At 39.8% G+C, this 24737-nt stretch overlaps 2 protein-coding genes across 3 annotated transcripts in view; both read left to right on the forward strand.

Annotated features, from left to right (window-relative positions):
• The window catches only part of LOC126092160 (uncharacterized), a 30430-nt gene extending 12904 nt beyond the window's left edge, over positions 1 to 17526 (forward strand). For both annotated transcript variants that reach the window (XM_049907631.1, XM_049907630.1), the window contains 3 exons: positions 11147 to 11282; positions 11407 to 11569; positions 12991 to 17526. In XM_049907631.1, coding sequence (XP_049763588.1) covers positions 11147 to 11282; positions 11407 to 11569; positions 12991 to 13106 — 415 coding nt within the window. In that variant the 3' untranslated portion in view covers positions 13107 to 17526. The remainder of the gene's footprint in view (positions 1 to 11146; positions 11283 to 11406; positions 11570 to 12990) is intronic.
• Positions 17527 to 17624: 98 nt separating this feature from the next.
• Positions 17625 to 24737, forward strand: part of LOC126092159 (nuclear transcription factor Y subunit gamma-like) — a 29346-nt gene continuing 22233 nt past the window's right edge. The window contains exons 1-3 of the mRNA XM_049907629.1: positions 17625 to 17805; positions 18012 to 18141; positions 18264 to 18449. Of these exons, the coding sequence (XP_049763586.1) occupies positions 17783 to 17805; positions 18012 to 18141; positions 18264 to 18449 (339 nt within the window). The 5' untranslated portion in view covers positions 17625 to 17782. The remainder of the gene's footprint in view (positions 17806 to 18011; positions 18142 to 18263; positions 18450 to 24737) is intronic.

Here is a 24737-nt window from a genome sequence, read left to right on the forward strand (position 1 = left end):
AAAACGAGTCACATCTGACCAGGCAACATGTTTCCAGTCATCAACAGTCCAATGTCTGTGTTGGTGGGCTCAGGCAAGATGTAAAGCTTTGTGTCGTGCAGTCATCAAGGGTACACGAGTGGGTCTTCGGATCCAAAAGCCCATATCAATGATGTTTCGTTGAATGGTTTGTACACTGACACTTGTTGGTAGCCCAGCACTGAAATCTGCAGAAATTTGCGGAAGGGTTGCACTTCTGTCACGTTGAACGATTCTCTACAGTCATCATTGGTGCCATTCTTGCAGGCTCTTTGTCAGCCGCAGCGATTTCGGAGATTTTATGTTTTACTGGATTCCTGATATTCATGGTACACTCTGAAATGGTCGTACAGGAAATCCCCTTTTCATTGCTACCTCGGAGATGCTGTGTCCCATCACAAGTGGGCTGACTACAATACCTTGTTCAAACTCACTTAAATCTTGATAATCTGCCATTGTAGCAACAGTAACCGATCTAACAACTATGCCAGACACTTGTTCTCTTATATAGGCGTTGCCGACCGCAGCGCCATATTCTGACTATTTACATACCTATGTATTGGAATACACATGCCTGTACCAATTTCTTTGGCACTTCAATGTAAGTTTTATAGGCACAGAAAAAAAGACACATCCAGAGGCTGAATTTCTACAGTGGCTCCAGTTGCTATGAATTGCAATGTCACACACTTTTCAGGCTGTATACTTCCCACTAAATGAGAATGATTTTTATATGAAGACCACAAATCAAGCAAAAGCAAGTTATTTTTACCAACTATTGGCCAAAAGCAGTGATCATGCCACAGCTGTAGTTCTCTTGTGCCCATTTTCCCACTCTTGCTTGCTGTGACACAAATATTTCCCACCGCCCTTGCATGATCACATGCACGAGACAGAATTGTGAGGGGCAGAACACCTCCAACTCCTTGCAGCACAATAACTAATTTCGCAGCCAATTTACTATCTAGATTAACAGTCACATAATTGTATATGAATGTTTTAAGGCATTGATGTTAGTTGATCCTGATACAACTCTCTTGGTACCTCTAATTTCCAGTGTTCCTTTCATATGCATTTTCTCTTCAAACTGGTCGGAGTTGAAAACAAGTTCCTTATTGATGCTGGGGTAAGTTTGTTTACCTCATTTACATATTTTCACTTCCATTTCTGCACTTTGCTGTGCATCATCAAGTTGATGCTTTGTCTGAAATTTCGTTATTTTGTCTTCCAATTCTACAGCACTATTTGATATTATGCTACCATCCTCTGCTTCCCTTGAAGTCATCATAATGTATGCCGTGTGCAATTTGATGCACATCCTGTAAACTGTATCCAGCATGCTTGAAAGGCATAAGCACCAGTTTTTGTAACAAGTGCACCTTGTCCTCCATTGAATACCTGTAGTTTTTCTTATACACTACGTGATCATATTGCTGTGGGCTTATTCAAAATCTGTTCCTAACTTTTTCTTCCCTATGCTGCAGATGTTCTTCCACGTGTATAATTATGTTTAGTACCTGTTCCTTGGACAATGATTGTCCTTTCCTTCATTTATGGCTGCCTGTCTGACAAGGATGATGAACTACATGGGTCAACACCTGTTTCAATATCACTTTCACTTGTTAAGCACATATCATATCATCACCATCATGCTACTCCTCATGTACATTGACTGCAGTGTTGAGTGTGTATGACACCACACATTCCACTGACCCATCTTGCAGAAACCCTAACATTTCATTTGTCATTTCTTTCTCACCCTGCAAAATTCCTTGGGTTCCTTTCTGATGAAATGTCAACTTCAGCACCTGTTGTTGTAGATATAATGCAATGTTTGCTTTGTATTAACAACACTAGCACTTTGTGAATTACTTATCAACCAAGCAGTTCAACTATGTTCTGTTGCCTCATGCTGTGCTCGCCTTCAGATACCTCCAGTTCTGCATTCTTTTCCCATTAGCAGCCAATATTGTGGTTGCAGAATAGAGAGTATGAATGGCGTCGAATGCTGTAAGGACACAGAGAAGTATATTTAATGCATAAATCGACATATTATAAAGAGAACCTTCATTCAAAAAGAAAACATCACTCACTTAACTGTTTGTATAGTAAAATCCTATTGCCTAGGTAAACTGTTTGGGAAATAGACACTTTTTGCAGATCAATATAGTGCTGTATTTGTTTCTTGCCTGACATCTTCAAGATTCTTCTCAAAGTGTTTACTTAACGTCTTGTACTTTTCTTAATATTTTCTTCTGTCTACTGCGAAAATTGGTTACAGCTGGTGAACAATCTTTTACTTATTACTGAGGCACAATTCCTTTTACTGCTGACTTCATGAAATAGGATCTTGTAAGTGCAGTGCCTTAATAGCTATAAAGATTGTGTTATTGCCAAACCTCATATTGTGTGACATTATTCTAAAACTAACAGGTACAATGGAGCAGTTGCAATACTTATTAAATGTAACACTGAACTTACTATTTTACCTTTCCATCAAAAAACATTATCAAAATAGTTGTCATAAAAGTTATGGACGTAAATATTATAAGTGACACTTTTTATTGCTGGCTGTGGGCTTGCTTCAAGCAATTCATGAACAAACTTGAGTTTCTCTTGCTTAAAATAAGAAATGAAACAAATACTAACAAAGAGATAGAGGGGCTGGCCAGTACTTACCTCAGCTCAGTACAGCCGATAGATACACAAAAAACAGAACCGAAAATTTACGTTCCTAGCTTTCGGAATAAATGTTCCTTCATCAGGGAGGAGAGTGGGGAAAGAAAGGGAAGAAGGGAAAGTAGATTCAATTACTCACAACCCAGGTTATGAAGCGACAGGGAAAGGAAAACAGGGAGGGTAGCAAGGATGGAGGCATGGTTGTCAGATGGAAGCCAAAGATATTCTACTGTAAGTACTATGCCAGCTTCAAACCAAAGAGGATGCATACAGAAGTAAAGAGGTATATAGTATAAAGATAAACACAACTATGTAGGATGAAAAGATGCGTGAATGGCTAAAGAGGAAAGGAGAAGATTGAAGAGTAAATGGGAGTGAGGTTGTTTAACGTAGGTTCAGTCCAGGGGGACGGCAGGATGAAAGGATGTGTTGGAGTGCAAGTTCCCATCTCCACAGTTCAGAGGGACTGGTGTTGGGTGGGAGAAGCCAAATGGCACATACGGTGTAGCAGGTTCCTAGAATTATGCTGGAGGGCATGCCCCGCTGCTGGGTATTGGGCATGTCCTAGGCAGACAGTTCGTCTGTGTCCGTTCATGCGCTCAGCCAGTTTAGTTGTTGTCATACCGATGTAAAAGGCTGTGCAGTGCAGGCATGTCAGTTGATAAATGACGTGTAGTTTCACACGTGGCCCTGCCTTGAATTGTGTATGTTTTACCAGTAGCGGGGCTGGAGTAGGTGGTTGTGGGGGGATGCATGGGGCAGGTTTTGCAGTGGGGTCGGTTACAGGGATAGGAACAGCTGGGTAGAGAAGGTAGTCTGGGAATATTGTAGGGTTTAACGAGGATGTTACGGAGGTTAGAGGGGTGACGAAAGGCAACTCTGCGTGGTGTGGGGAGAATTTTGTCAAGGGATGATCTCATTTCAGGGGTTGACTTGAGAAAGTCATATCTCTGGCGGAGTAATTTGTTGGTGTTTTCAAGGCCAGGATAATATTGGGTGACAAGGGGGATGCTTCTGTGTGGTCTGGGGGTAGGAACATTGTTGTTGGACGGGGAGGAATGTATTGCTCGGGAGATCTGTTTGTGGACAAGGTCTGCAGGATAGTTGCGGGAGAGGAAAGCACTGGCCAGGTTATTGGTGTAATTGTTGAGGGATTCGTCACTGGAGCAGATACGTTTGCCACGAATACCTAGGCTGTAGGGAAGGGAGTGTTTGATGTGGAATGGATGGCAGCTATCAAAGTGAAGGTACTGTTGTTTGTTTGTGGGTTTGATATGGACAGAGGTGTGGATGTGAGCTTCAACAAGATGAAGGTCAACACCCAGGAAGGTGGCTTGGGTTTTGGAGAAGGACCAGGTGAAATTCAGATTCTAAATGGAGTTGAGGTTATGGAGGAAATTAAGGAGTGTTTCTTCGCCATGAGTCCAGACCACAAAGATGTCAGCTATAAACCTATACCAGGCCAGGGGAAGCAGCTGTTGGGTCTTCAGGAAAGCCTCCTCCATGCGGCCCATGAAGAGGTTGGCATAGGACGGAGCCATCCTGGTTCCCAAGGCCGTTCCCCTGATTTGTTTGTAGGTTTGGCCTTCAAAAGTGAAATAATTATGGGTGAGGATGAAGTTGGTAAGTGTGATAAGGAACGAGGTTTTTGGAAGATCTTTGGGTGGGCGTTGGGAGAGATGGTTTTTTTTATTTATTGATGTATTTATTTAACATTCCATAGTTTTAACGTTCGTTATTCGCTGTTTTCCAGCCAACAATCACTGCCAACAATCTCTTCCACACCTACCAGTATCATCCATTTCCATCGATTTCTTGTTGCTGGCGATATTTTTCGCCACTTGCTATCTGTGTTTTTGAGCAACGTGTGTTCTTTTCCCCTGATCTGGACATACTTGCTTAGTCTGGTCAACTTTTTCCGTATTTTTCTTATTTAGTGGTCTTCCTTTGGTATTGAACATTACCAACACAATTTCTTTCTTTCTCGTCCTTCCCTCCATGTTTTATTCCTTCTTATGACTACTATTTCAACTTTAATTATTTAATTTCCCTACCCACCAGTTACCCACTATGTACCCTAATCCTATACCACATTATTTACATTCATTCCGGAAACATGCATTCACCGTAGCCAAAATGCAATCCCACATACTTTTCCTCCGGTCCTGCTTAACCTTTGGAATTACCCCTAAAAGACTTACCTTAAAAGTTCCCATCTCAGGGTGCAATTCCTCCTTCCACCAGTCTCTCCTGGACTTCCAGAACCTTCAATCCTTAGCCCTTACCCAACTTGTCCTGAATCTCTACACTACTTCATGTAACCACCACTCCCAACAGCTCCTATCTGTCTTCAAAGTCCTCCACCTCTCAAACCCTTGCTTGGAGAACACACTCAGGAACATCATCCTAGAAGCCAGCTGCAAACTTGAGTTCCATGCCACACACCACCTGAAAAAACTATCCACAGTGCTAGTGCAACACCTAAGAAGTGGGGTCCCTCTCCCTATTCCTCACAAACACCAACCGCCAACTATTCAATCTCCCCATCCCAGCACATACCCCACACAGACCAAATCTCAACTATAACCACAGTCAAATGCCACATATCACCAGTCCCAATTCAGTTCTAAACCTCTCATCCAGATCCCTCTCTCCTCCAGAGACATCTGTTCTATCAGAAGGCTTAACCTTTAGCCCCACGCGTAAATTCAACCACACTGCCCTGGTTAAAGATCTCCTCTCATTCACCCGGAACTTCAACTGGAAATATCACTTCACTACCCAAACACAGCCCCCAAATACTAGACCCAGTGTTGAACCCTGTCTAGAACAGTTCCGACCGCCTTCTCAAAGGGATCCTCCTCCCCTCCCCCAAACCATCCCTTGCAGACATTTCAGGAATTCCTCACATCCAGTGTTGCCTCCCAGTCCTTCTTGAAGAACATCCCAACAACCCCCAACATCACCCCAGCTGAATCCCGTGCCATTAAGGAGCTGAAAATAGACCGCTCTATTGTCAGTCCTCCCAGCAGATAAAGGCTCCACAACTGTCGTACTTGACCGTGTGGAGTATGTGGCAGAAGGACTGCGTCAACTCTCCGACACCTCAACCTACAAAGCTGTTACCCAGGATCCCATTCCCTCCATCCAGACTGAGCTGCAGAAAATCCTAAAAATCCAAGGTCCCTCACAAGGCCTCACAAAGGCTTCCATAGACTTACTCACTCCACCTGAGCCATGTACCCCTACCTTCTACCTATTACCAAAAATCCACAAAGAGAACCACCCTGGGCATCCCATTGTAGCAGGATTCAAAGCCCCAACAGAATGTATCTCGGCTCTGGTAGACCAGCACCTCCAACCTATCACCCGCAGACTTCCATCCTACATCAAAGACACAAACCACTTCCTAGAACGCCTCAAATCCATTCCCACTCCTCTCCCACCTGAAACCTTTCTTGTCACCATAGGTGCTACATCCCTTTACACAAACATCCCACATACCCATGGTCTCTCTGCCCTTGAGCACTACCTCTCCCAACGCCCACCCGAAGATCTTCCAAAAACCTCGTTCCTTATCACCCTTACCAACTTCATCCTCACCCATAATTACTTCACTTTTGAAGGCCAGACCTACAAACAAATCAGGGGAACGGCCATGGGAACCAGGATGGCTCCGTCCTATGCCAACCTCTTCATGGGCCGCATGGAGGAGGCTTTCCTGAAGACCCAACAGCTGCTTCCCCTGGCCTGGTATAGGTTTATAGCTGACATCTTTGTGGTCTGGACTCATGGTGAAGAAACACTCCTTAATTTCCTCCATAACCTCAACTCCATTTAGAATCTGAATTTCACCTGGTCCTTCTCCAAAACCCAAGCCACCTTCCTGGATGTTGAGATGGTGACCTTCATCTTGTCGAAGCTCACATCCACACCTCTGTCCATATCAAACCCACAAACAAACAACAGTACCTTCACTTTGATAGCTGCCATCCATTCCACAGCAAACGCTCCCTCCCCTACAGCCTAGGTATTCGTGGCAAATGTATCTGCTCCAGTGATGAATCCCTCAACAATTACACCAATAACCTGACCAGTGCTTTCCTCTCCCGCAACTATCCTGCAGACCTTGTCCACAAACAGATCTCCCGAGCAATACATTTCTCCCCGTCCAACAACAATGTTCCTACCCCCAGACCACACAGAAGCATCCCCCTTGTCACCCAATATTATCCTGGCCTTGAAAACATCAACAAATTACTCCGCCAGGGATATGACTTTCTCAAGTCAACCCCTGAAATGAGATCATCCCTTGACAAAATTCTCCCCACACCACCCAGAGTTGCCTTTCATTGCCCCCCTAACCTCCGTAACATCCTTGTTAAACCCTACAATGTTCCCAGACTACCTTCTCTACCCAGCGGTTCCTACCCCCGTAACCGACCCTGCTGCAAAACCTGCCCCATGCATCCCCCCACAACCACCTACTCCAGCCCCGCTATTGGTAAGACATACACAATTCAAGGCAGGGCCACGTGTGAAACTACACGTCATTTATCAACTGACATGCCTGCACTGCACAGCCTTTTACATCGGTATGACAACAACTAAACTGGCTGAGCGCATGAACGGACACAGACGAACTGTCCGCCTAGGAGATGCCCAATACCCAGTTGCGGAGCATGCCCTCCAGCATAATTCTAGGGACCTAGGAACCTGCTGCACCGTTTGTGCCATTTGGCTTCTCCCACCCAACACCAGTCCCTCTGAACTGCGGAGATGGGAACTTGCACTCCAACACATCCTTTCATCCCGCCATCCCCCTAGACTGAACCTACGTTAAACAACCTCACTCCCATTTACTCTTCAGTCTTCTCCTCTTTCCCTTTCCTCTTTAGCCATTCACGCATCTTTTCATCCTACATAGTTGTATTTATCTTTATACTATATACCTCTTTATTGCTGTATGCATCCTCTTTGGTTTGAAGTTGGCATAGTACTTACAGTAGAATATCTTTGGCTTCCCTCTGACAACCATGCCTCCATCCTTGCTACCCTCCCTGTTTTCCTTTCCCTGTTGCTTCATAACCTGGGTTGTGAGTAACTGAATCTACTTTCCCTTCTTCCCTTTCTTTCCCCATTCTCCTCCCTGATGAAGGAACATTTGTTCCGAAAGCACTCTCCTCCCTGATGAAAGAACATTTGTTCCGAAAGCTAGGAACGTAAATTTTCGGTTCTGTTTTTTGTGTATCAATCGGCCGTGTTGAGCTGAGGTAAGTACTGGCCAGCCCCTCTCTCTCTTTGTTAGTATTTGTTTCACATCTTTATATGAGATTTTCCATTAATCATTTAAAATAAGAAATTTGTGACATAGTGGGGATCTGAACATTTCTCTCACTAAAGGTGCAAATTTCATGAAAGCATTTATCTATGTAATAGAGTGAGTACCCTGACTAAAATAATAACCAATTCATGGACCAGATTATTGTAAATGGGGCTACAAAAAACATATCATTGAAATCACAAGTTTAAGGACACACTGGCCATCTTACACAAGTATACCACACATCTGTTTCGATGTGTATATAGTGAGCGTCACCATAACAAAAACCACTCATAGGCTTTTCAGTGATATTATTAACTTATTTAATAGCTATGCAAAGAAAATTGTGAAGTATTTATGAAAAAAATATGTACATGAAAAATCTAGCTTTTACTTTAGAGACTTACATGTTAGAGTGCTAATGGCATCCCTGTTGCATGGATGGAATCTCACGTCCATAACATAAAGCAGAGGATCTCATTAACACACTGTATCTCGGGCATGAAAATAATTTCAGATTGGAGGAACATAACATGTGGAGTGCCACATGGATCAGTACTGGGCCCATTCTTTTTTCTAATCTTTATAAATGATCTTCCAATGATTTTAAGGGAAATTCAAAAGCTGTAAGATTTGCTGAGGACACAATCAATCTAATCGAGGGTACAAATAAATCTTAGCAGACACAGCTCAGGTGACAACTGAACAGGCCTACAAGTGGTTCACAGCTAACAGTTTAAATCTTAACCTCACAAAACCTCATATAATGCAGTTTGAAACAAACAATAATGATCTTTTAACTTCAGAAATAGAAATTAATGGTCACACACTCACTCAATAATGCACAATGTGTGAAATTTCTGGGGATTCATCTGTATAACAAATTACAATGGGGTCAACACCTGGATAAATTAATCAAAAATCTCAATTCGGCATTTTATGCTCTTATCTGTTTTGTATATTTTCAGTTCCTGTTGTTCTATGGATTTATCTTGTGGGGCAGTGCACATAAAGTAAATAAAATGTTTGTTCAGCAGAAAGGAGCAATAAGAATATTGTGTAAAGTAGATAACAAACATACTGCAGAAGCCTATTTAAGGATCATAAAATTCTTGCATTCACTCTCCAGTACATTTATTCCTTAATGGTTTCTGTCATTGACAGTAACAGTCAATTTCAACTGAGCTGTGCTCTACACTGTCACAAAAATAATCTTCTTGTAGACTTAGCCTCTTTGTTCACAGTTAAGAATGGAGTTACGTGTTCTGTTGGTAAGATAATTAATAATCACCACTAATTTAAAAGAAAATTAAAAACAAATCTCATTAGCCACTTTTTCCACAGATCATCTGAATATTGAGACTGAAAGGTTTATTTTCTTTCCTTTTTTTTGTTATAAAGATGTATGAAAGGTAATAATGTACTATAAATAGGAGTCATCAATTATAGATGCAAAAACATTTTCTTCAAAAAAACTCCTTTGTAGACAAATAGGCCTAAATATTACACTACTAATAACAGATTAACAGCAGCTATAAAACTAAAACTGAAGAGGCACAGTTTTTTTCAAAGTAGCAGCTTTCTTAAAAATTAACTCAATTAAATTTTGATGGTGTAAGTGTGACTATCATTAAGCAATATAGTGACAGTTTATTGTTAATACAATACACGGATACCTCCAGCCACAAAAAAAGACTCCACTCAAAATGTTGAAACAAACCAGTGCTTAACCAGGGTTACAAGTTTACTTTAAACCATGTATGAAATAAAATGTTAAGGCTTGCGAAAGAATACACTACAACAATTACGTAAATATATTAGCATATATGATTTGATTTTTTATTGGTCCATTTTTATCATATCAGTACAAGACATATTGGAGAGGTCAAAACGGGGACACAGTTATATTTAGTATCAACTAAAAAGAAATGAAAGAAAGTAGTAACAATTCTTATAATCTAAGTTTATCAGTAACTGCATATTCAGAAAATGATACCATATTGAATCAGTTCAGTATACACCAGTAACAATTCAGCAGTGGCAAACCTATTAACAATTTCTTTAGTGGCACTGCAGAAAATATGACAAAATAAAACCTGCATCTACCAAATATAAAGTTAAATCATGTTCCAAGAAAATTTTCATTGGCACTGGCACCGGAGATGCAGTTGTGAGACCAACGAGATAACTAAACGAAACTCATATTTAGCTGGTACTTATGGAATTCCTACAATACTTGAAGAAGTGTAATCCCTTTAACAAGGTTATGCAGTTCTTCTCTATGAGTGGGCACTTTTCCGAACTGCAACATTAACTCATTTTCAAAGCTGCAGGACAGAACATGACAACATAGGAAATTTTTTCTGTTTGATATCTTAAGTGTTATATTAGGCCAAAGATTATAATTGATGTTAAATTCAGGTAGTTATTTAAGGAATTCCTTAAGAATAGCCAGTGCATAATTGCAAAGTATGACATGTTCAATATCTGTAACATTCAGTGCTAATATTGGTAGAAAGACCAACAGATAAATAAATACAAGTAATAATATAAAATACTGTGCACTGAGTTTGCTGCATCAGAGCTGTATACCCAGTTCTTAGTCCTCAAAGTAGAGTACTAAAGGACTTAAGGATAAAAACATTATTATGCATGCTGTTCCAGGACTGTCTGATGCTAATCTAGGCTGGTATTATGAAATTCAAAAAGCATATGTAGTTCAGCATGTACTCTTCTGTCTACATAAACTACAATAAAAATATCACTCTCATTATTGATAAGACATGCTTAACCATTGTCTATTGGAAGTGCAAGAAAAGCCCCATTACTGAAACTAATAAATATTTAGCAAAGTTGTTGGCTGTAATTACAGTGCTTGCAGACTATCATTGTCTCTCTCCTACACTGCCCCCCACTCCACCTGCTCTGTCTCTGAAGTACTGGAATAGCTCTCTCTTAAACCGTAGCCAGTGAAGCAAAACTGTGTGGCTTCACCAGTAAACTTTCACTCTCCTTGCCCAGATTTCACTTTTCTTTCCTGATGTTCAGCTCCAGATTTTCAGTAGTCATCATTTGTTGGAAGCGCTTTTTGCACCAAGAGTGAACTCTCTCCTCTTGTTTTATCAGGCAACAGTTTTTGCATGAGAAGCGTACCATTCTGTGCTTGGCTTCAGATTTTCATGGCTATATAAGAGGCAGAATAGCATCTCCTGTCATGCATTCCAAGAGGGAGATCACAACAGACAACATCATGAACCACTTGGTGAGTTTGTGTCAGCTCAAGCCTAACTCTAGTCTTGTAATACTGCTAATAACAAAATTCAATAACAACTGCTTATAGCAAATTTCATTTTAAAATTCTGTAAGCAAAATTCAATTGTCAACAGGCAATTCTTTCCTGTGTTGCTGTCTGCGTGTGTGTTGGGCTGGTTTCAGCTGCAAGAGTAGAACTTGTACCTGTGTATGATCAAGTTGTTGATGAATCATCATTTGTTCCTCAAGTTATTGCCAGAGGTGCTTCAGATTTAGAAACAGCTGCAAGTGGTCATGGTGAGTTGTTAAGTAAAAGAAACAATTATTGCGCAGTTCAGTTATCACTTTGGAAAATTTAATTATGTTGTTCAACAAAGAAAAACATTATACTGTCATGTATCTGGTTCATTACTGTATATGCACTTATATTAGAGTTTCATACTGTCACCTAAATACTTTACTAAGAAAATGATTTTATGTCACAAAATGTTATGTTATTGCCATATATTATGACATAGTTGAATGGGTTTTCTAGATACTTCTGATGGTTCATCATAGTCTGTGGAGGACAAATTCAAGACAGTTATGACTTTGTTTCAGTACACAAAGAGCCTTGCTGCTGGATGAATTTTCATTTTGTAACATCTGCACCAGAACATAGAATCACGTGTTTTCTTGAAATTCAATTGCATTTGGTCACTGTTAGTTGCTGTACACTACTACTACTATCTCACAGTGGGAGATCGGTGCACTTCCTATTTAGTACTGGAAGTCAGATATCACTATATTGAATGCCTTCATTTTCCCAGTTATCATATAATAATACAGAGGAAGGCTTTCATCTCAGTGGTATTTGGCTTCTGTGACTGAAAGGAAGTGCACCAGTCCCTCAGCTGGACAGTTTTGATAATGAAAGATTACAATTGACAATGGCTAGCTGTGCTCAGATTTCAGAAATAGGTCATGATAATCACACTACAATGTGGATATATCTTGCTACAAAATGTCGCTTCAGTCAGCAGTAAGGCACTGCGAGCAGTGACTCACAGACATGACTTGACAATATACTTTGCAGATTGGCATAAAACATGTTATCACAAAAAAAAAATTGATCACAACACATAATAGCCCAGAAATATTTCAGTAAATGTAATGAAAACAATGTATAAGCAACTGAGAAGATGAATGGAATATCTTGTCTGTATTTAACATTTTCTATCAACAATGTACAGAAAAGACACATTGCTTACCATAAAGATGGGGAAAATTAAAAACTTACACATTAGCTGGGGGTTGGCAGTGTACGCTCGTGTGAATGAATTATGATTGTTTCTCTCCATTTTTCTGATGAATGCTGAGGCTGGAAGCTAATGTGTAAGTGTCTTTTAATTGTGCCTGTCTGCAACTTAATGTATCATCTTTACAGTAAGTAGCAATGTAACTTTTCCTTATATTGTTGATATTGCAACCTGGAGTTTCCATTGTTTGATTTAACATGTTATATTGCCATAGGCATTTTCAAAATTTCATGTATGTCTTTTCTGTGTGTTTTGTACCTTTACTTGTAGCAAAAACTCCAAAATTTAACAGTCTTGACAACAGATGTTTTAGCCTAGACTAAATTAAAATATGCCAAAGGATCGCAGTCATAATTTGGACATAATCCCATACTTGAATGCATGTGTGTTCCATATAAAAATGGGTATTTTTTCCCACAGGTCACTATGGTCGAGTGCAGATCAAGGTGTACAGAGGACCTACAACACATGGACACCATGAACACTTTGCTCCTCATGGATTCTGGGTGAAACAACCAGCTGATGACCATCATTAACTGTGTTGCTGCAGTACTTGTTGATCGAAGCGAGTGTAATAATTTGTTATCTGTTTTTACAATAAAGATGTTGAAATAATTTTAAAATCTTTTTGTACCAGACTGTAAGTCGCTGATTTACACTTCTAAGTCACTTACAAGAAATTATGCTATACATGTCATGTAGTATTCACACTTTGGGAAGAAGGGGAAGAAAAGAGCTAGAATGAGGTAATGAAAATTGTACCTCTATTTACATCATGCAATAAATATAGTAAGCAGGAACATAATGGCAAAGAGTATTTTTGAATCATTTTTTAAACTATACAAGAATGTACCAACTGATTACAATGTACATAATATGCTAAAATTACTTTTATCAGAAAGCTGTAGAATGTTCTTAAACAAAGATCTAGTTGTCATTAGAACTATCAACATCTTACACTCACAAAATTATGGCTGACTTTGACTACTGCTGCCTTAAAAATTTCAGTTCAAACAGTTATAAGAACTGCTTGCAAAAAGAAGGAAATGATATGTTAAACTGCAAATATTAGTTTTGTATCGCTTCATATAATTATCCGATATGTACTGCATGAAGGGGCTTATTTACAATGTAAACACTGCACAATACATGTACTGACACACAAATATGAGAACTCTGGTCTTTAAATTTTAGGTCTCTGACCAAGGATTGCAGACATTGGCATAATAGACACTACATTAATTATGGATACATTGCTCCAGACAACAGTGAACACAGAGATCAGGGAGTGAAAGTATGCAGATACCACAGACATTTTACCTTGAAGTCAAAAAGCTGTACACTGTGATCGAATTGTTGTGAAAGCATTTCATATAGTTCAGTTCAGATCTTTGCATTGTATATACCTCTGAACATTAATTTTCAATGAGTTTGGTGCATCAGTATCAGAAACAAACTAAGTATCAAATTAAGTCAAACACCATACTACAATTCCATCACTATCAGTACAGCCCTGGCCATTCAAGTTGTGAGCAATTCGTATCATAATACCTATGCCTCCAAAGTTAAATTTTATAATCCACATCATTAATGATTTTGGCAAGGTTACCGAAAATGTAACCAGGATACCTTCTTCTCTTAATTTGTGAATTCGAAAAGTCATACTGCAAGGTTGTTAAGTAAATGAATGAAATCATACGTAATTCAGTAAGCATTTTGATTTTTTAACATGATTATAATTAAAATGTCATGTATGTTATTTGCCTTGTAACCATTGTTTTTAATCTTAATACATTAAAATATCATTAACTGTCTGCAGATATATATGAAATCTTATAAGCATTTGGTTTGAGGCAAGTGCATTTTGATTAGCACTTGATAAGATTGTCTTGTCATTGTATGACTTTCTTCACAAGCAGATAGCATCAGTGTTTTAAGTCAGTGCCATGTAAGGAGTTAAAAAAGCTATCTTTAAAATAATTTTACAGATTATGATAAAGATCTAACAGAAATCACCACAGAATACATAATATTACAGCTTCCATTTGGAATACACTTTAATGTGAAACTTGCTTATTAAAAGTGCATGTAAATGAGAGGCCAGATAAATTTCAGTCCACAGGTACAACATAAAGGAGTGACTCCCTAATTGGTTCTCGCATATTTTCTGCTACTGTTCTGTCATCCCAGTTAATGCTAAGTGGATATGACAGAATCCAATTACATCTTTCAGATTTAATTCTCTTTAAATTTGAGTAGCCCCTTGTAATTGGCTAGGTGGGTAAGAGAAAAAGTTCGTTGAATACGATTTCCAATAGGACCTATAAAGAATTGCAGTGCTCAGTCTGCAAGTGGAAGATGGTTCATTTGTACAGTAAATTAAAGTATGTGAAACACATGACACCGATTAAAGAAACATATTATCAAATGAAACAGCATGAAAGGCCTATAAAAGCATAGAATATTTTTGGCTATTTTTGTCAAAGTTCTGGAAGCTTGGAAGTATGTATTATTTTAAGTAATTGGCTCTCATCAAGCATACTGTTTCCAATACATATCATTATCCTTGAATTTGATTTTACTCCTGTTGTGGATAGCTATTCTGTTTGTATTTTATAAGTAGGCTAATACAAATGTTTCCTGATTTTCACAATTTGCAGGTCTCCTACAGTTCCGATAGCTCAAATGACGTTATTTAAAATTGCAGAGATAATTTATTCTTGAGGCACTTTTTAAAGTGAAGACCAGTCATGGGTCAAGAAAAATACTCAGTACAAGTTGTTGGCTTTGACCAGTGACAAAGTTAGTGGCTGCTGTAATATCACATTTTGGTGCATATACTCACAGTTTTGTTGTTAGGTGACAAGCCAACAAATGGGGGGGAGGGGGGGGGGAGGAAAAAACAAAAACCTGGTTGGGGTGACAAAGTTACCTATAATGTAGCACGTTTGGAAAATTCTCTTATAATTATTGACTATGGCAATAAAGTGAATAAGTTGACATGCCTTCACTACTGACAGGTACTCTTATCAATTTACAACAATAACTTATGTCGGACAAAATGAAGAGGAAATGGCAGGGATTGGTCTTAAGATCACATAGATTAAATATGCAGTAGTATCACAAAAAAACTGTTTACACATTACAAAATGGGTCCCCTTGTAATGTTTTATTGAAATACACTTTCATTTTGCCGTCAGTTCACTTTCAATCTGTAGCAGCCTCATATTCACATGGTACGTATTTCCAGGCACTTTGTGTGTCATATCAGGAGCAGCTAGTCGCTGGAAGCATGGTGCTGGTGAAAATGCTTGGAATTTATACAGATTTTGCTGTTATGCAAATAAATAAATTAGCGGTGGTATTTTGTTACTTAGACGTTATGTAATTCCAGAAGTTATATGTAACATAATAACAGCACTTCCCTTTATTTTTATGCATAACAAGTAAGCTATATATAAATTCCAACTATTTTCACTGGATCCTCTATTCCAGCAACTAGCTGCATCTGATACAGAACATAAACTCCCTGTAAATACGTAACATCTGAAGATAAGCATGCTGTGGCTCGAAAGTTAGTTCATGGAAGAACTGGAGTGCCTTTAAATTAATAATAATAAAAGCAGTAACAGTGCAAAGCATCCAATATTTTAACCACGGCTGCAGGCTCAGTGTCCATTGTGGATAAATCTATTTACATGCATGCAAAAACGAAGTAGATGAAGATAAACTGGGAGGTATGATACTGTAACAAGACTTTTACAGAGCACTGAAACACCAAAATCGAAACAACGCCCTTGGTACATGGAACTTCATCACAACCAAAATGCTTGGGAAAGCTTAAAAACTAATGATTAACAGTGTGTGCCATCAGGCAGGAAATAAATTTGTTTGTATTTACTTAAATGGATTTCATCACAGCTGTTGCATTTTCAATGTGCACTTTTTTAAAATACCTTCTGAAAATATATTATTTCGGTAAAAACAAAGGTACATAGTGTCTGTGTCAAAAATTTGTACATTGTTTTCGGTTATTTTCTAATATTACGGGAAGATAATTTAATGCTTGGGCTTCTCTTTCTCCTGCACAGTGACTCTTTAACAGCACTTTTCTTTTTAATTAACATCATCAGTTACGAAAAAAAAAATCTGGTAAGAAAAAAAGGATGGGGGATGGGTGGTATGTATTTAAGCAGTACTACTCCTCTCCCCTCCCATGTTTTAAAGTTTATGTATGGTGTACGTGCATTATTTGCATCAAAATACCATTACATAATATGCATTTCCTGAATCTACCTTGCTGATTTAGTTTTTATACTGAAAAGTCCATTAAAATGGATGGCGAAGTGTGTTAAAATACAGTGTTAGCATACACAGTAGGTCACGCGACAGGGCAGTGTGTTGGCGAACTTTACCTAGCATTCACATTTGCTGGTTCTGGCAAACAGCAAACAAATTATCGTCTTCCACCTAACCTAGACCTCAGGCTACGTTACAGATCAATCCGTCACCAAAACGAAGTCCTCGGGGATGGAGTCAATCTCACTCTCGTGCCCGTTCAAACATAGTTTTGCTTCTTTTCCCGAAGGAAAAACAGCATTGTTACCTCGAACTTTATAAACTGCTGTTCTGCCTACCTCCCAACCCTTCTTCGAAATCCAGTTCAAATTATACCAAATGTCTGGCAGAACATTATACACTCACAAGTATATATATATGGCTTTTGTAAATACTATACAAAACTAGATAAACTTGTCATTGAAAAAAATGCATGAGTGAACAAATAATTATAAGTTCGATTTATTTGGACGACAAATAAAACTTTAAGAGGCAATTCACTCTTCGTATCAATAGCAACAAAACCTTCAATGCATTGCTACTTCCCCATCTTCGCACATTTTATTGCATGCTCCCGATGATATCCGCATACATTAACGTTCCAGCAGCGCGTATCCGCATACGCTACATGGCTGCCCTCTTGTGGCCAATGTTCGAACATCGTGTGCCAGCATATTCTATGGACTAGGTTTGACCATTCAGATCGCTAGTTGTGTCCATTTTGTTAGGTGATTGGAGAGTATCTCATATTCGCAGTGATTGGTGCTGGGACAGTTCTTACAAACGCGGGTTTTGTAATTCTACTATGTAAAATGCTGTAACTACATATCTGCAAATAAATAAAACTGATAAGGAAGTGTGCACACCACCAATCATGTCCGTTTTCTTCGTAAATACGTACGTATGCTTGTTGACAATATGGCCAAGAGTGTAACACGTTTATAACCTTTTAAATACATGTGGTTGACAAATGCATTTTGACGTGAGAACGTATGATTGTCATAACAATGTCGGATGTGCACTGTCAGGATATATTTGTAAATAAGCGTGACAGATTGACATAGTCTGGACGACACAATAAATTTACATTTTGTTGATTCCAGCGCTGAAGGGGAGAGTGAGCCTGATGCATCTTCAGATGGTAATTCAAACCCACAAGCGCAATCGGAGGCACATCAAGCATTGGCAACATTTTGGGATCGTGTTACAGATGAAATAAAAAAGATTGGAACGGTGAGTACGACAATGAAATTAGGCAAAACGTCTAATTTTCATTCCGCACCAGTGTAATTTTTTCCCAGTTCTTCAAATTAATAAACCTGTTCAGATCGTTAAGCCGAATTTCCTCATTACAGATGGACTTGAAAACGCAAGCACTGCCTTTAGCCAGAATCAAGAAGATAATGAAATTAGATGAAGATGTTAAAATGATAAGTGCCGAGGCGCCAATGCTGTTTGCTAAGGCTGCTGAAATCTTCATTCATGAATTGACGTTAAGAGCGTGGATACATACTGAGGACAACAAGAGGAGGACATTACAGGTAATATATTTCTTGTTTGATGACGTTAATGTTCACATTACAGTAGAAGTATTCCATGGTCCTCGGAGAGTGGTCCCTGGGATGTGGAAACAATTTTAAGGCACATTTTATTTATTTTGAGTGCAATAGCATGAAGAGCAGTTGAACGGAATGGATAGTGTCTTGAAGGGAGGATATAAGATGAACATCAACAAAAGCAAAACGAGGATAATGGAATGTAGTCGAATTAAGCTGGGTGATGTTGAGGGTATTAGATTAGGAAATGAGACACTTAAAGTAGTAAAGGAGTTTTGCTATTTGGGGAGCAAAATAACTGATGATGGTCGAAGTAGAGAGGATATAAAATGTAGATTGGCAATGGCAAGGAAAGCGTTTCTGAAGAAGAGAAATTTGTTAACATCGAGTATAGATTTAAGTGTCAGGAAGTCATTTCTGAAAGTATTTGTATGGAGTGTAGTCATGTATGGAAGCGAAACATGGACGGTAAATAGTTTGGACAAGAAGAGAATAGAAGCTTTCGAAATGTGGTGCTACAGAAGAATGCTGAAGATTAGATGGGTGGATCACATAACTAATGAGGAAGTATTGAATAGGATTGGGGAGAAGAGAAGTTTGTGGCACAACTTGACCAGAAGAAGGGATCGGTTGGTAGGACATGTTCTGAGGCATCAAGGGATCACCAATTTAGTATTGGAGGGCAGCGTGGAGGGTAAAAATCGTAGAGGGAGACCAAGAGATGAATACACTAAGCAGATTCAGAAAGATGTAGGTTGCAGTAGGTACTGGGAGATGAAGAAGCTTGCACAGGATAGAGTAGCATGGAAAGCTGCATCAAACCAGTCTCAGGACTGAAGACCACAACAGCAACAGCATGAAATGACTTCACATTTCTGTGTTTCAGTATTAGTTATGGTTATAAAATATTGCAAACTAAATTTAAGAGTTTCTGTTAAAATATAGCCTTCAGTGGACTTGGAGTTGCTCAACTGTAAGCTCTTTAATTAATTTGTAAATTTCTTTACAGTATTAATGTGCTCAGGTAGATCGTTAAATGTTTACCTACAATGATTCCTTTCTGTACTAACATTAACCCCTTTGTGGAAGTTGTTATATCATGCTTTTCACTGTTTTTGTGAAATGCGAAATGCTGATAATAACGAAGGACATTAATGAATATAACTCAAATTTCTGTAGACAATGATTCCATAACTCATTAGTGAATGGAAAAATTTGAAACACTTTTTTTTTTTTTTTTTTTTTTTTTTTTTTTTTTTTTTTTTTTCATTTTTAAATTGCCTTTAGCAGTAATCGTGTGCACTGCAGATGTAGCTTAATCATTAATTCTTGTACTGCAGTTGTTTTCACCCACAGTTGTGACCCGCATTCAAGAATGACTGCCAGAGACATGGTTCCTGCAGAGAAATGGTTCATTTTAAGATGGAAGTTTCTAAGGCATTAAATTGACTAAGAAAACTAATATTTTTGTTAATTTTATAATGAATCTACAAGACTTTTAAAGAGCTGTAGACTACAGTAGACCATTAGGGTGCTAAGATGTAACAACAGAAACAATATGGTTTGTTAAATGACAAATTGTGAGAGTACATGTAAACATCTGCTGATGAAATGTGGTAAATATAAGAAATGATCTATTATATGTACACAGATAAAGATATTCCTTCCTCAAGTATCTATTCTTGCTTACATAAGTTGTTATGGAGGCACTTGTAGGTTGTTGTTATTGCTGTTGCTGTTGTTGTTGTTGCTGTTGTTGTTGTTGTTGTGGTCTTCAGTCCTGAGACTGGTTTGATGCAGCTCTCCATGCTACTCTATCCTGTGCAAGCTTCTTCATCTCCCAGTACCTACTGCAACCTACATCCTTCTGAATCTGCTTAGTGTATTTATCTCTTGGTCTCCCTCTACGATTTTTACCTCCACACTGCCCTCCAATACTAAACTGGTGATCCCTTGATGCCTCAGAACATGTCCTACCAACTGATCCCTTCTTCTAGTCAAGTTGTGCCACAAGCTTCTCTTCTCCCCAATCCTATTCAGTACCTCCTCATTAGTTACGTGATCTACCCATCTAACCTTCAGCATTCTTCTGTAGCACCACATTTCGAAAGCCTCTATTCTCTTCTTGTCCAAACTATTTATCATCCATGTTTCACTTCCATATATGGCTACACTCCGTACAAATACTTTCAGAAACAACTTCCTGGCACTTAAATCTATACTCAAAGTTAACAAAATTTTCTTCTTCAGAAACACTTTCCTTGCCATTGCCAGTCTACATTTTATATCCTCTATACTGGGATTTTTCCTCTGGGTTTATTCCACTATGGAAGCTGCCTTCTTTGTGGCTTAGTGTCTCGGTCCCCCTCCCCCATCCCTCCCATCCCCTTCTCAATCCTATCTTATAAAGGAGAGGGTGGAACATTGAGAGATAACATTTGTCTGGCTCCTCTGCAAGATGCATCCCCAGTGTGGGAGACTCTGACAGTAGCTACACCACTGCCCATATAGCCATCAGCTTCATTGTAACACACAAACCCTCTTGCCCCCACAGACATTGCTACTTTAATGTGGTGTCGGGTAAAAGCTGCACAATCCTTCGAGGGGCTCACAACTCTTTTGTGAGTACATGTGCGGCAAACGCAGGGCCCCAAGCTATTGTGACACCTACTTCCTTTCCTGTGCTGCAATCTCTCGTCTCTGAGTATCCTTCCTTCTCTTACTCTATTTCCCAAGCTGGCAGCCTTTAATGTCAGTCCTGCTAATCCCTAGGTTTTGCTTTCCTTTCTCGGAATATTCTTTCATTCATCACTTTTTGGTTGAAGTAATGTTTGGTCTCCTCCTGGGTCTGACCTTCATTTTCCAAATTTTTTGTGTAGTGTTGACCCAATAAAGACGAACACATTAAATTGTGCCTACTGCATGCAGTGTTAAAGTTCATATGCACACAGTACCTGCATAGGACCTTATATGCACTTCAAAGCCAAGCCATAGATGATCCAGAGTGATAGTGTTGTTATGTACCCTTGATCACACTGCTGGTACCTGAGCTGCTAGTTTTCCACACATGCCAAGGAGTAAACGTTGCACATCTTCTGGGGGCATCAGGACTCCTGGCAGTGGTCATTGTGCCAGATGGCCTTTGCTGCAGCTGAGCAGTGCCACTGCGGACAGCCCTTGATCGATGTGAGTGGCACCAGGGGAAACTTTTGCACAAGGAATGTATTACATTGCACCAAAATAATGGCTGTTGTGATCTAGCCATCTCATCAGACAGGTAAAGAAATTCCAGTGTGAACAGTTATAACTGTACTGTTTTCTCTATCCTGGCTACCACATAGGAAGAGGGACGAGCCAGATGTCAGGGAGTGAAACAATTTATCCAATACTTAGTATGTACTCAAACTCATGAGAATACTTTTACAAAGCCATTATTTTTTGGGAACATATTGAAGATAAATTTGGATAAGTTGAGTCATGGGGGAAAATGCACAATGGATCACTGTTGATTAAAGTGTCTTCTGCTGCATGGTCTACAGCTCTTCAGGCATGCAAACGTCTGGGCGACATAAACCAGTGACCATTGCTCCACACACAACTATGAATATGAATATGGTCCAAGGAATTATCTTTCACAGACATCTCATGCACCAGACCCAGGTACCGTCAGGCTAATCTCAAGCAATGCAAGTCTCTGACTAGTCCAAAAAGTTCCTAAAGATAATCAAACGAGTACAGGCACCTTTATCTTAGCCTTTAAAGAGAATGTCCATCCAGAAAAAGTTTGTCATACTGTCCAGGTATGACACGAAGCATTATGTCCCACCACCTGTGAGGTACTTGTGATGCTTATGCTTTGGCCATGTTCCTGCTGCTGCACAGTTGACCCAAAATGTGGCAACTGTGAATGATTACTCCATGAGGTAGTCCTTGTGAACAACCATCTTTGTGTGTCAGTCACATAGAGCAATACCTCCACGTCCAACGGTCTGCCCAGTCTTCAAGAAATAAAATAAAATACAGGAATACAAATCTGTTGAAAGTCACAGCCAACACCCAAACTACTTCAATTATTTCCGAATCAGTTCTTCCTCCCTCCTCCTCTCTTGTGGTTTCTGCGGCATCGTCTTCGGTAACTACTTTCCGCACCAGGCTGGAGAAGCAGCTTCCTCCTCTGGTGTCTACCACTGGCAGGATTTCCTCTTGGGACCCTCTCCCCAGAAACCCACGTATCTGAGGCACACCACCAGCCAATGGCAGAAGGAACTATGGCCTGCCTACTCTTCATTGCATATATGCCCTCATTGCATATATGCCCTCATTGCGTATATGCCCTCACAGTAATCTCACCCACCAAAGGCTGCAAACAGGGGGGGGGGGGGGGATGAGGAGGAGGAGGAGAATAATTGGGGCAAGACTGCTCAAGTGACCCTAGAAGTGTCAGATCTCCCTGCACCATCAGATGCTGAACCAGTGCTCATTGGTGTGGTTCCATCCCCATCCATGACAGGCAGTGATCCTGGACCGTGACCAGTCCTTCTGGCTCCTACATGCCTAATCTGGATACCCATAATGTGATCATTCAGTGGAGCTGTAATGGATATTATTGTCAATTGCAAGAACTACAACACCTTATTTACTCCTCTCTGCAATTTATGTTGCTCCATAAAAACACACACTTCACAGATGACCATTCCCAACCGCACTGTGGTTATCGTACATTCTGCTGGAAATGTTCAGGCTACGAGAGGGCATCTGGAGGGGTCTGCATATTGGTTCGCACAAATGTCATCAGCGAATGGATTCCCCTTCATACCACTTTTGAAGCAGTAGAAGTGTAGGCGCAGATGACCTCAGTGATCACCATTTGCAATGTTTACTTACCTCCAAGTGGGCCACTTACTTATATTGAATCACCCACTTTGATCCAACAACTTCCCGCCACCCTTTTTCCTATATTGGTATTGGGGGGGGGGGGGGGGGTTACCAGTTTGTTTGGAAGGGGCCTTCTACTTGACCAGCTTCTTATCAACCTTTATCTGTGTCTCCTCAATGATGGTACTCCTACCCCTTCCAGTGCTGCCTGTGGCATTTTTCAGTTGTCAGTTGAACCATCTCCTCCCCCAATCTTGTGGCTTCACCACATTGGTCACTACATTATGATCTGTCTAACAGTGACCACTTTCTGGTAATCCTGTCACTTCCTTGCCCTCTCAGATCGACCAACTGCCATGTTGGGTGCTTCGAAGAACCAGCTGTCAATTGTATGCCTCTGCTGTTACCTTTGTTCCCTCTCTGTCAGATTGCATTAATAAGATTGTGTGAGATGTCTCTGGCATGATCACTCTTGCCGCTGGAACTGCTATTCCCCTTTCTAGAGGTCCCCTCCCTCGACAGCTGGTGCCACCGTGGACCAAAGACATTGCAATAGCTGTTCAGGATCGCTGAAGGGCCTTGCAACATTTCAGGTGCAGACCAATCTTAAGTATTTTCTGTGACTTTGTGCTAAGTGTCGCTATCTAATTAAACTTGGTAAGAAGGAATGCACCTGTGGTGTAGAAGTAGTGTCTTTGACTAGTGTTCAAAAGTGCTGGGTCCTAGGTTTGAATCCAGCCACTGTATAAATTTTCAATAAAAAAAAATCATCAGCAATGGTGGCCAAAGGCTTCCAGCATAAGTGTTCCTCTTATTCTGCCAATGGCCGTTTGAAAGAGGGCAGAGGAGCGGACAGAGGTTCAGGGTACTCTGTTGCCTTTGGGGTGGGAAACGACTCCTGAAAGGAGTAATAATCAGCAGTGATCAACAAGCAAATCTCGATTTCGGCTAGTGACTAGCCATTATCAGTGCACTGTTTCATAGTATCAGTATATGTCCTAGTATGTCAGTCTCCTGTTGTTTGGATTTCTGTCACAGTTTATTCAAGGCTTGAATGCATCCACATTCCTAATGTAAGGTAACTTGATGAAGAAAATAGGATTCCTGGTCAGGTACAGAGTAATACCAACAGCAGCAAAAAAAAAAATTGTTATAGGGGTAGAAGTTGTTATGAATAGGAAAGTAGGGCAGAGTTTGAGCTATTGTGAATAGTTAAGTGATAAGCCTATCATCATCATATTTGACAGCAAACCAGCACCAACAACAATAGTTCAGGTATACATACCAACGTTGCAACCGGAAGATGGAGAGAAAGAGAAAGTATGTGAGGACATTGAATAGGTAATTCAGTACATAAAGTCAGTACATAAAGTAATATAAAAATCTAATAATAATGGG

This window comes from Schistocerca cancellata, chromosome 7 (assembly GCF_023864275.1).
Source record: "Schistocerca cancellata isolate TAMUIC-IGC-003103 chromosome 7, iqSchCanc2.1, whole genome shotgun sequence".
Lineage (NCBI taxonomy): Eukaryota > Metazoa > Arthropoda > Insecta > Orthoptera > Acrididae > Schistocerca > Schistocerca cancellata.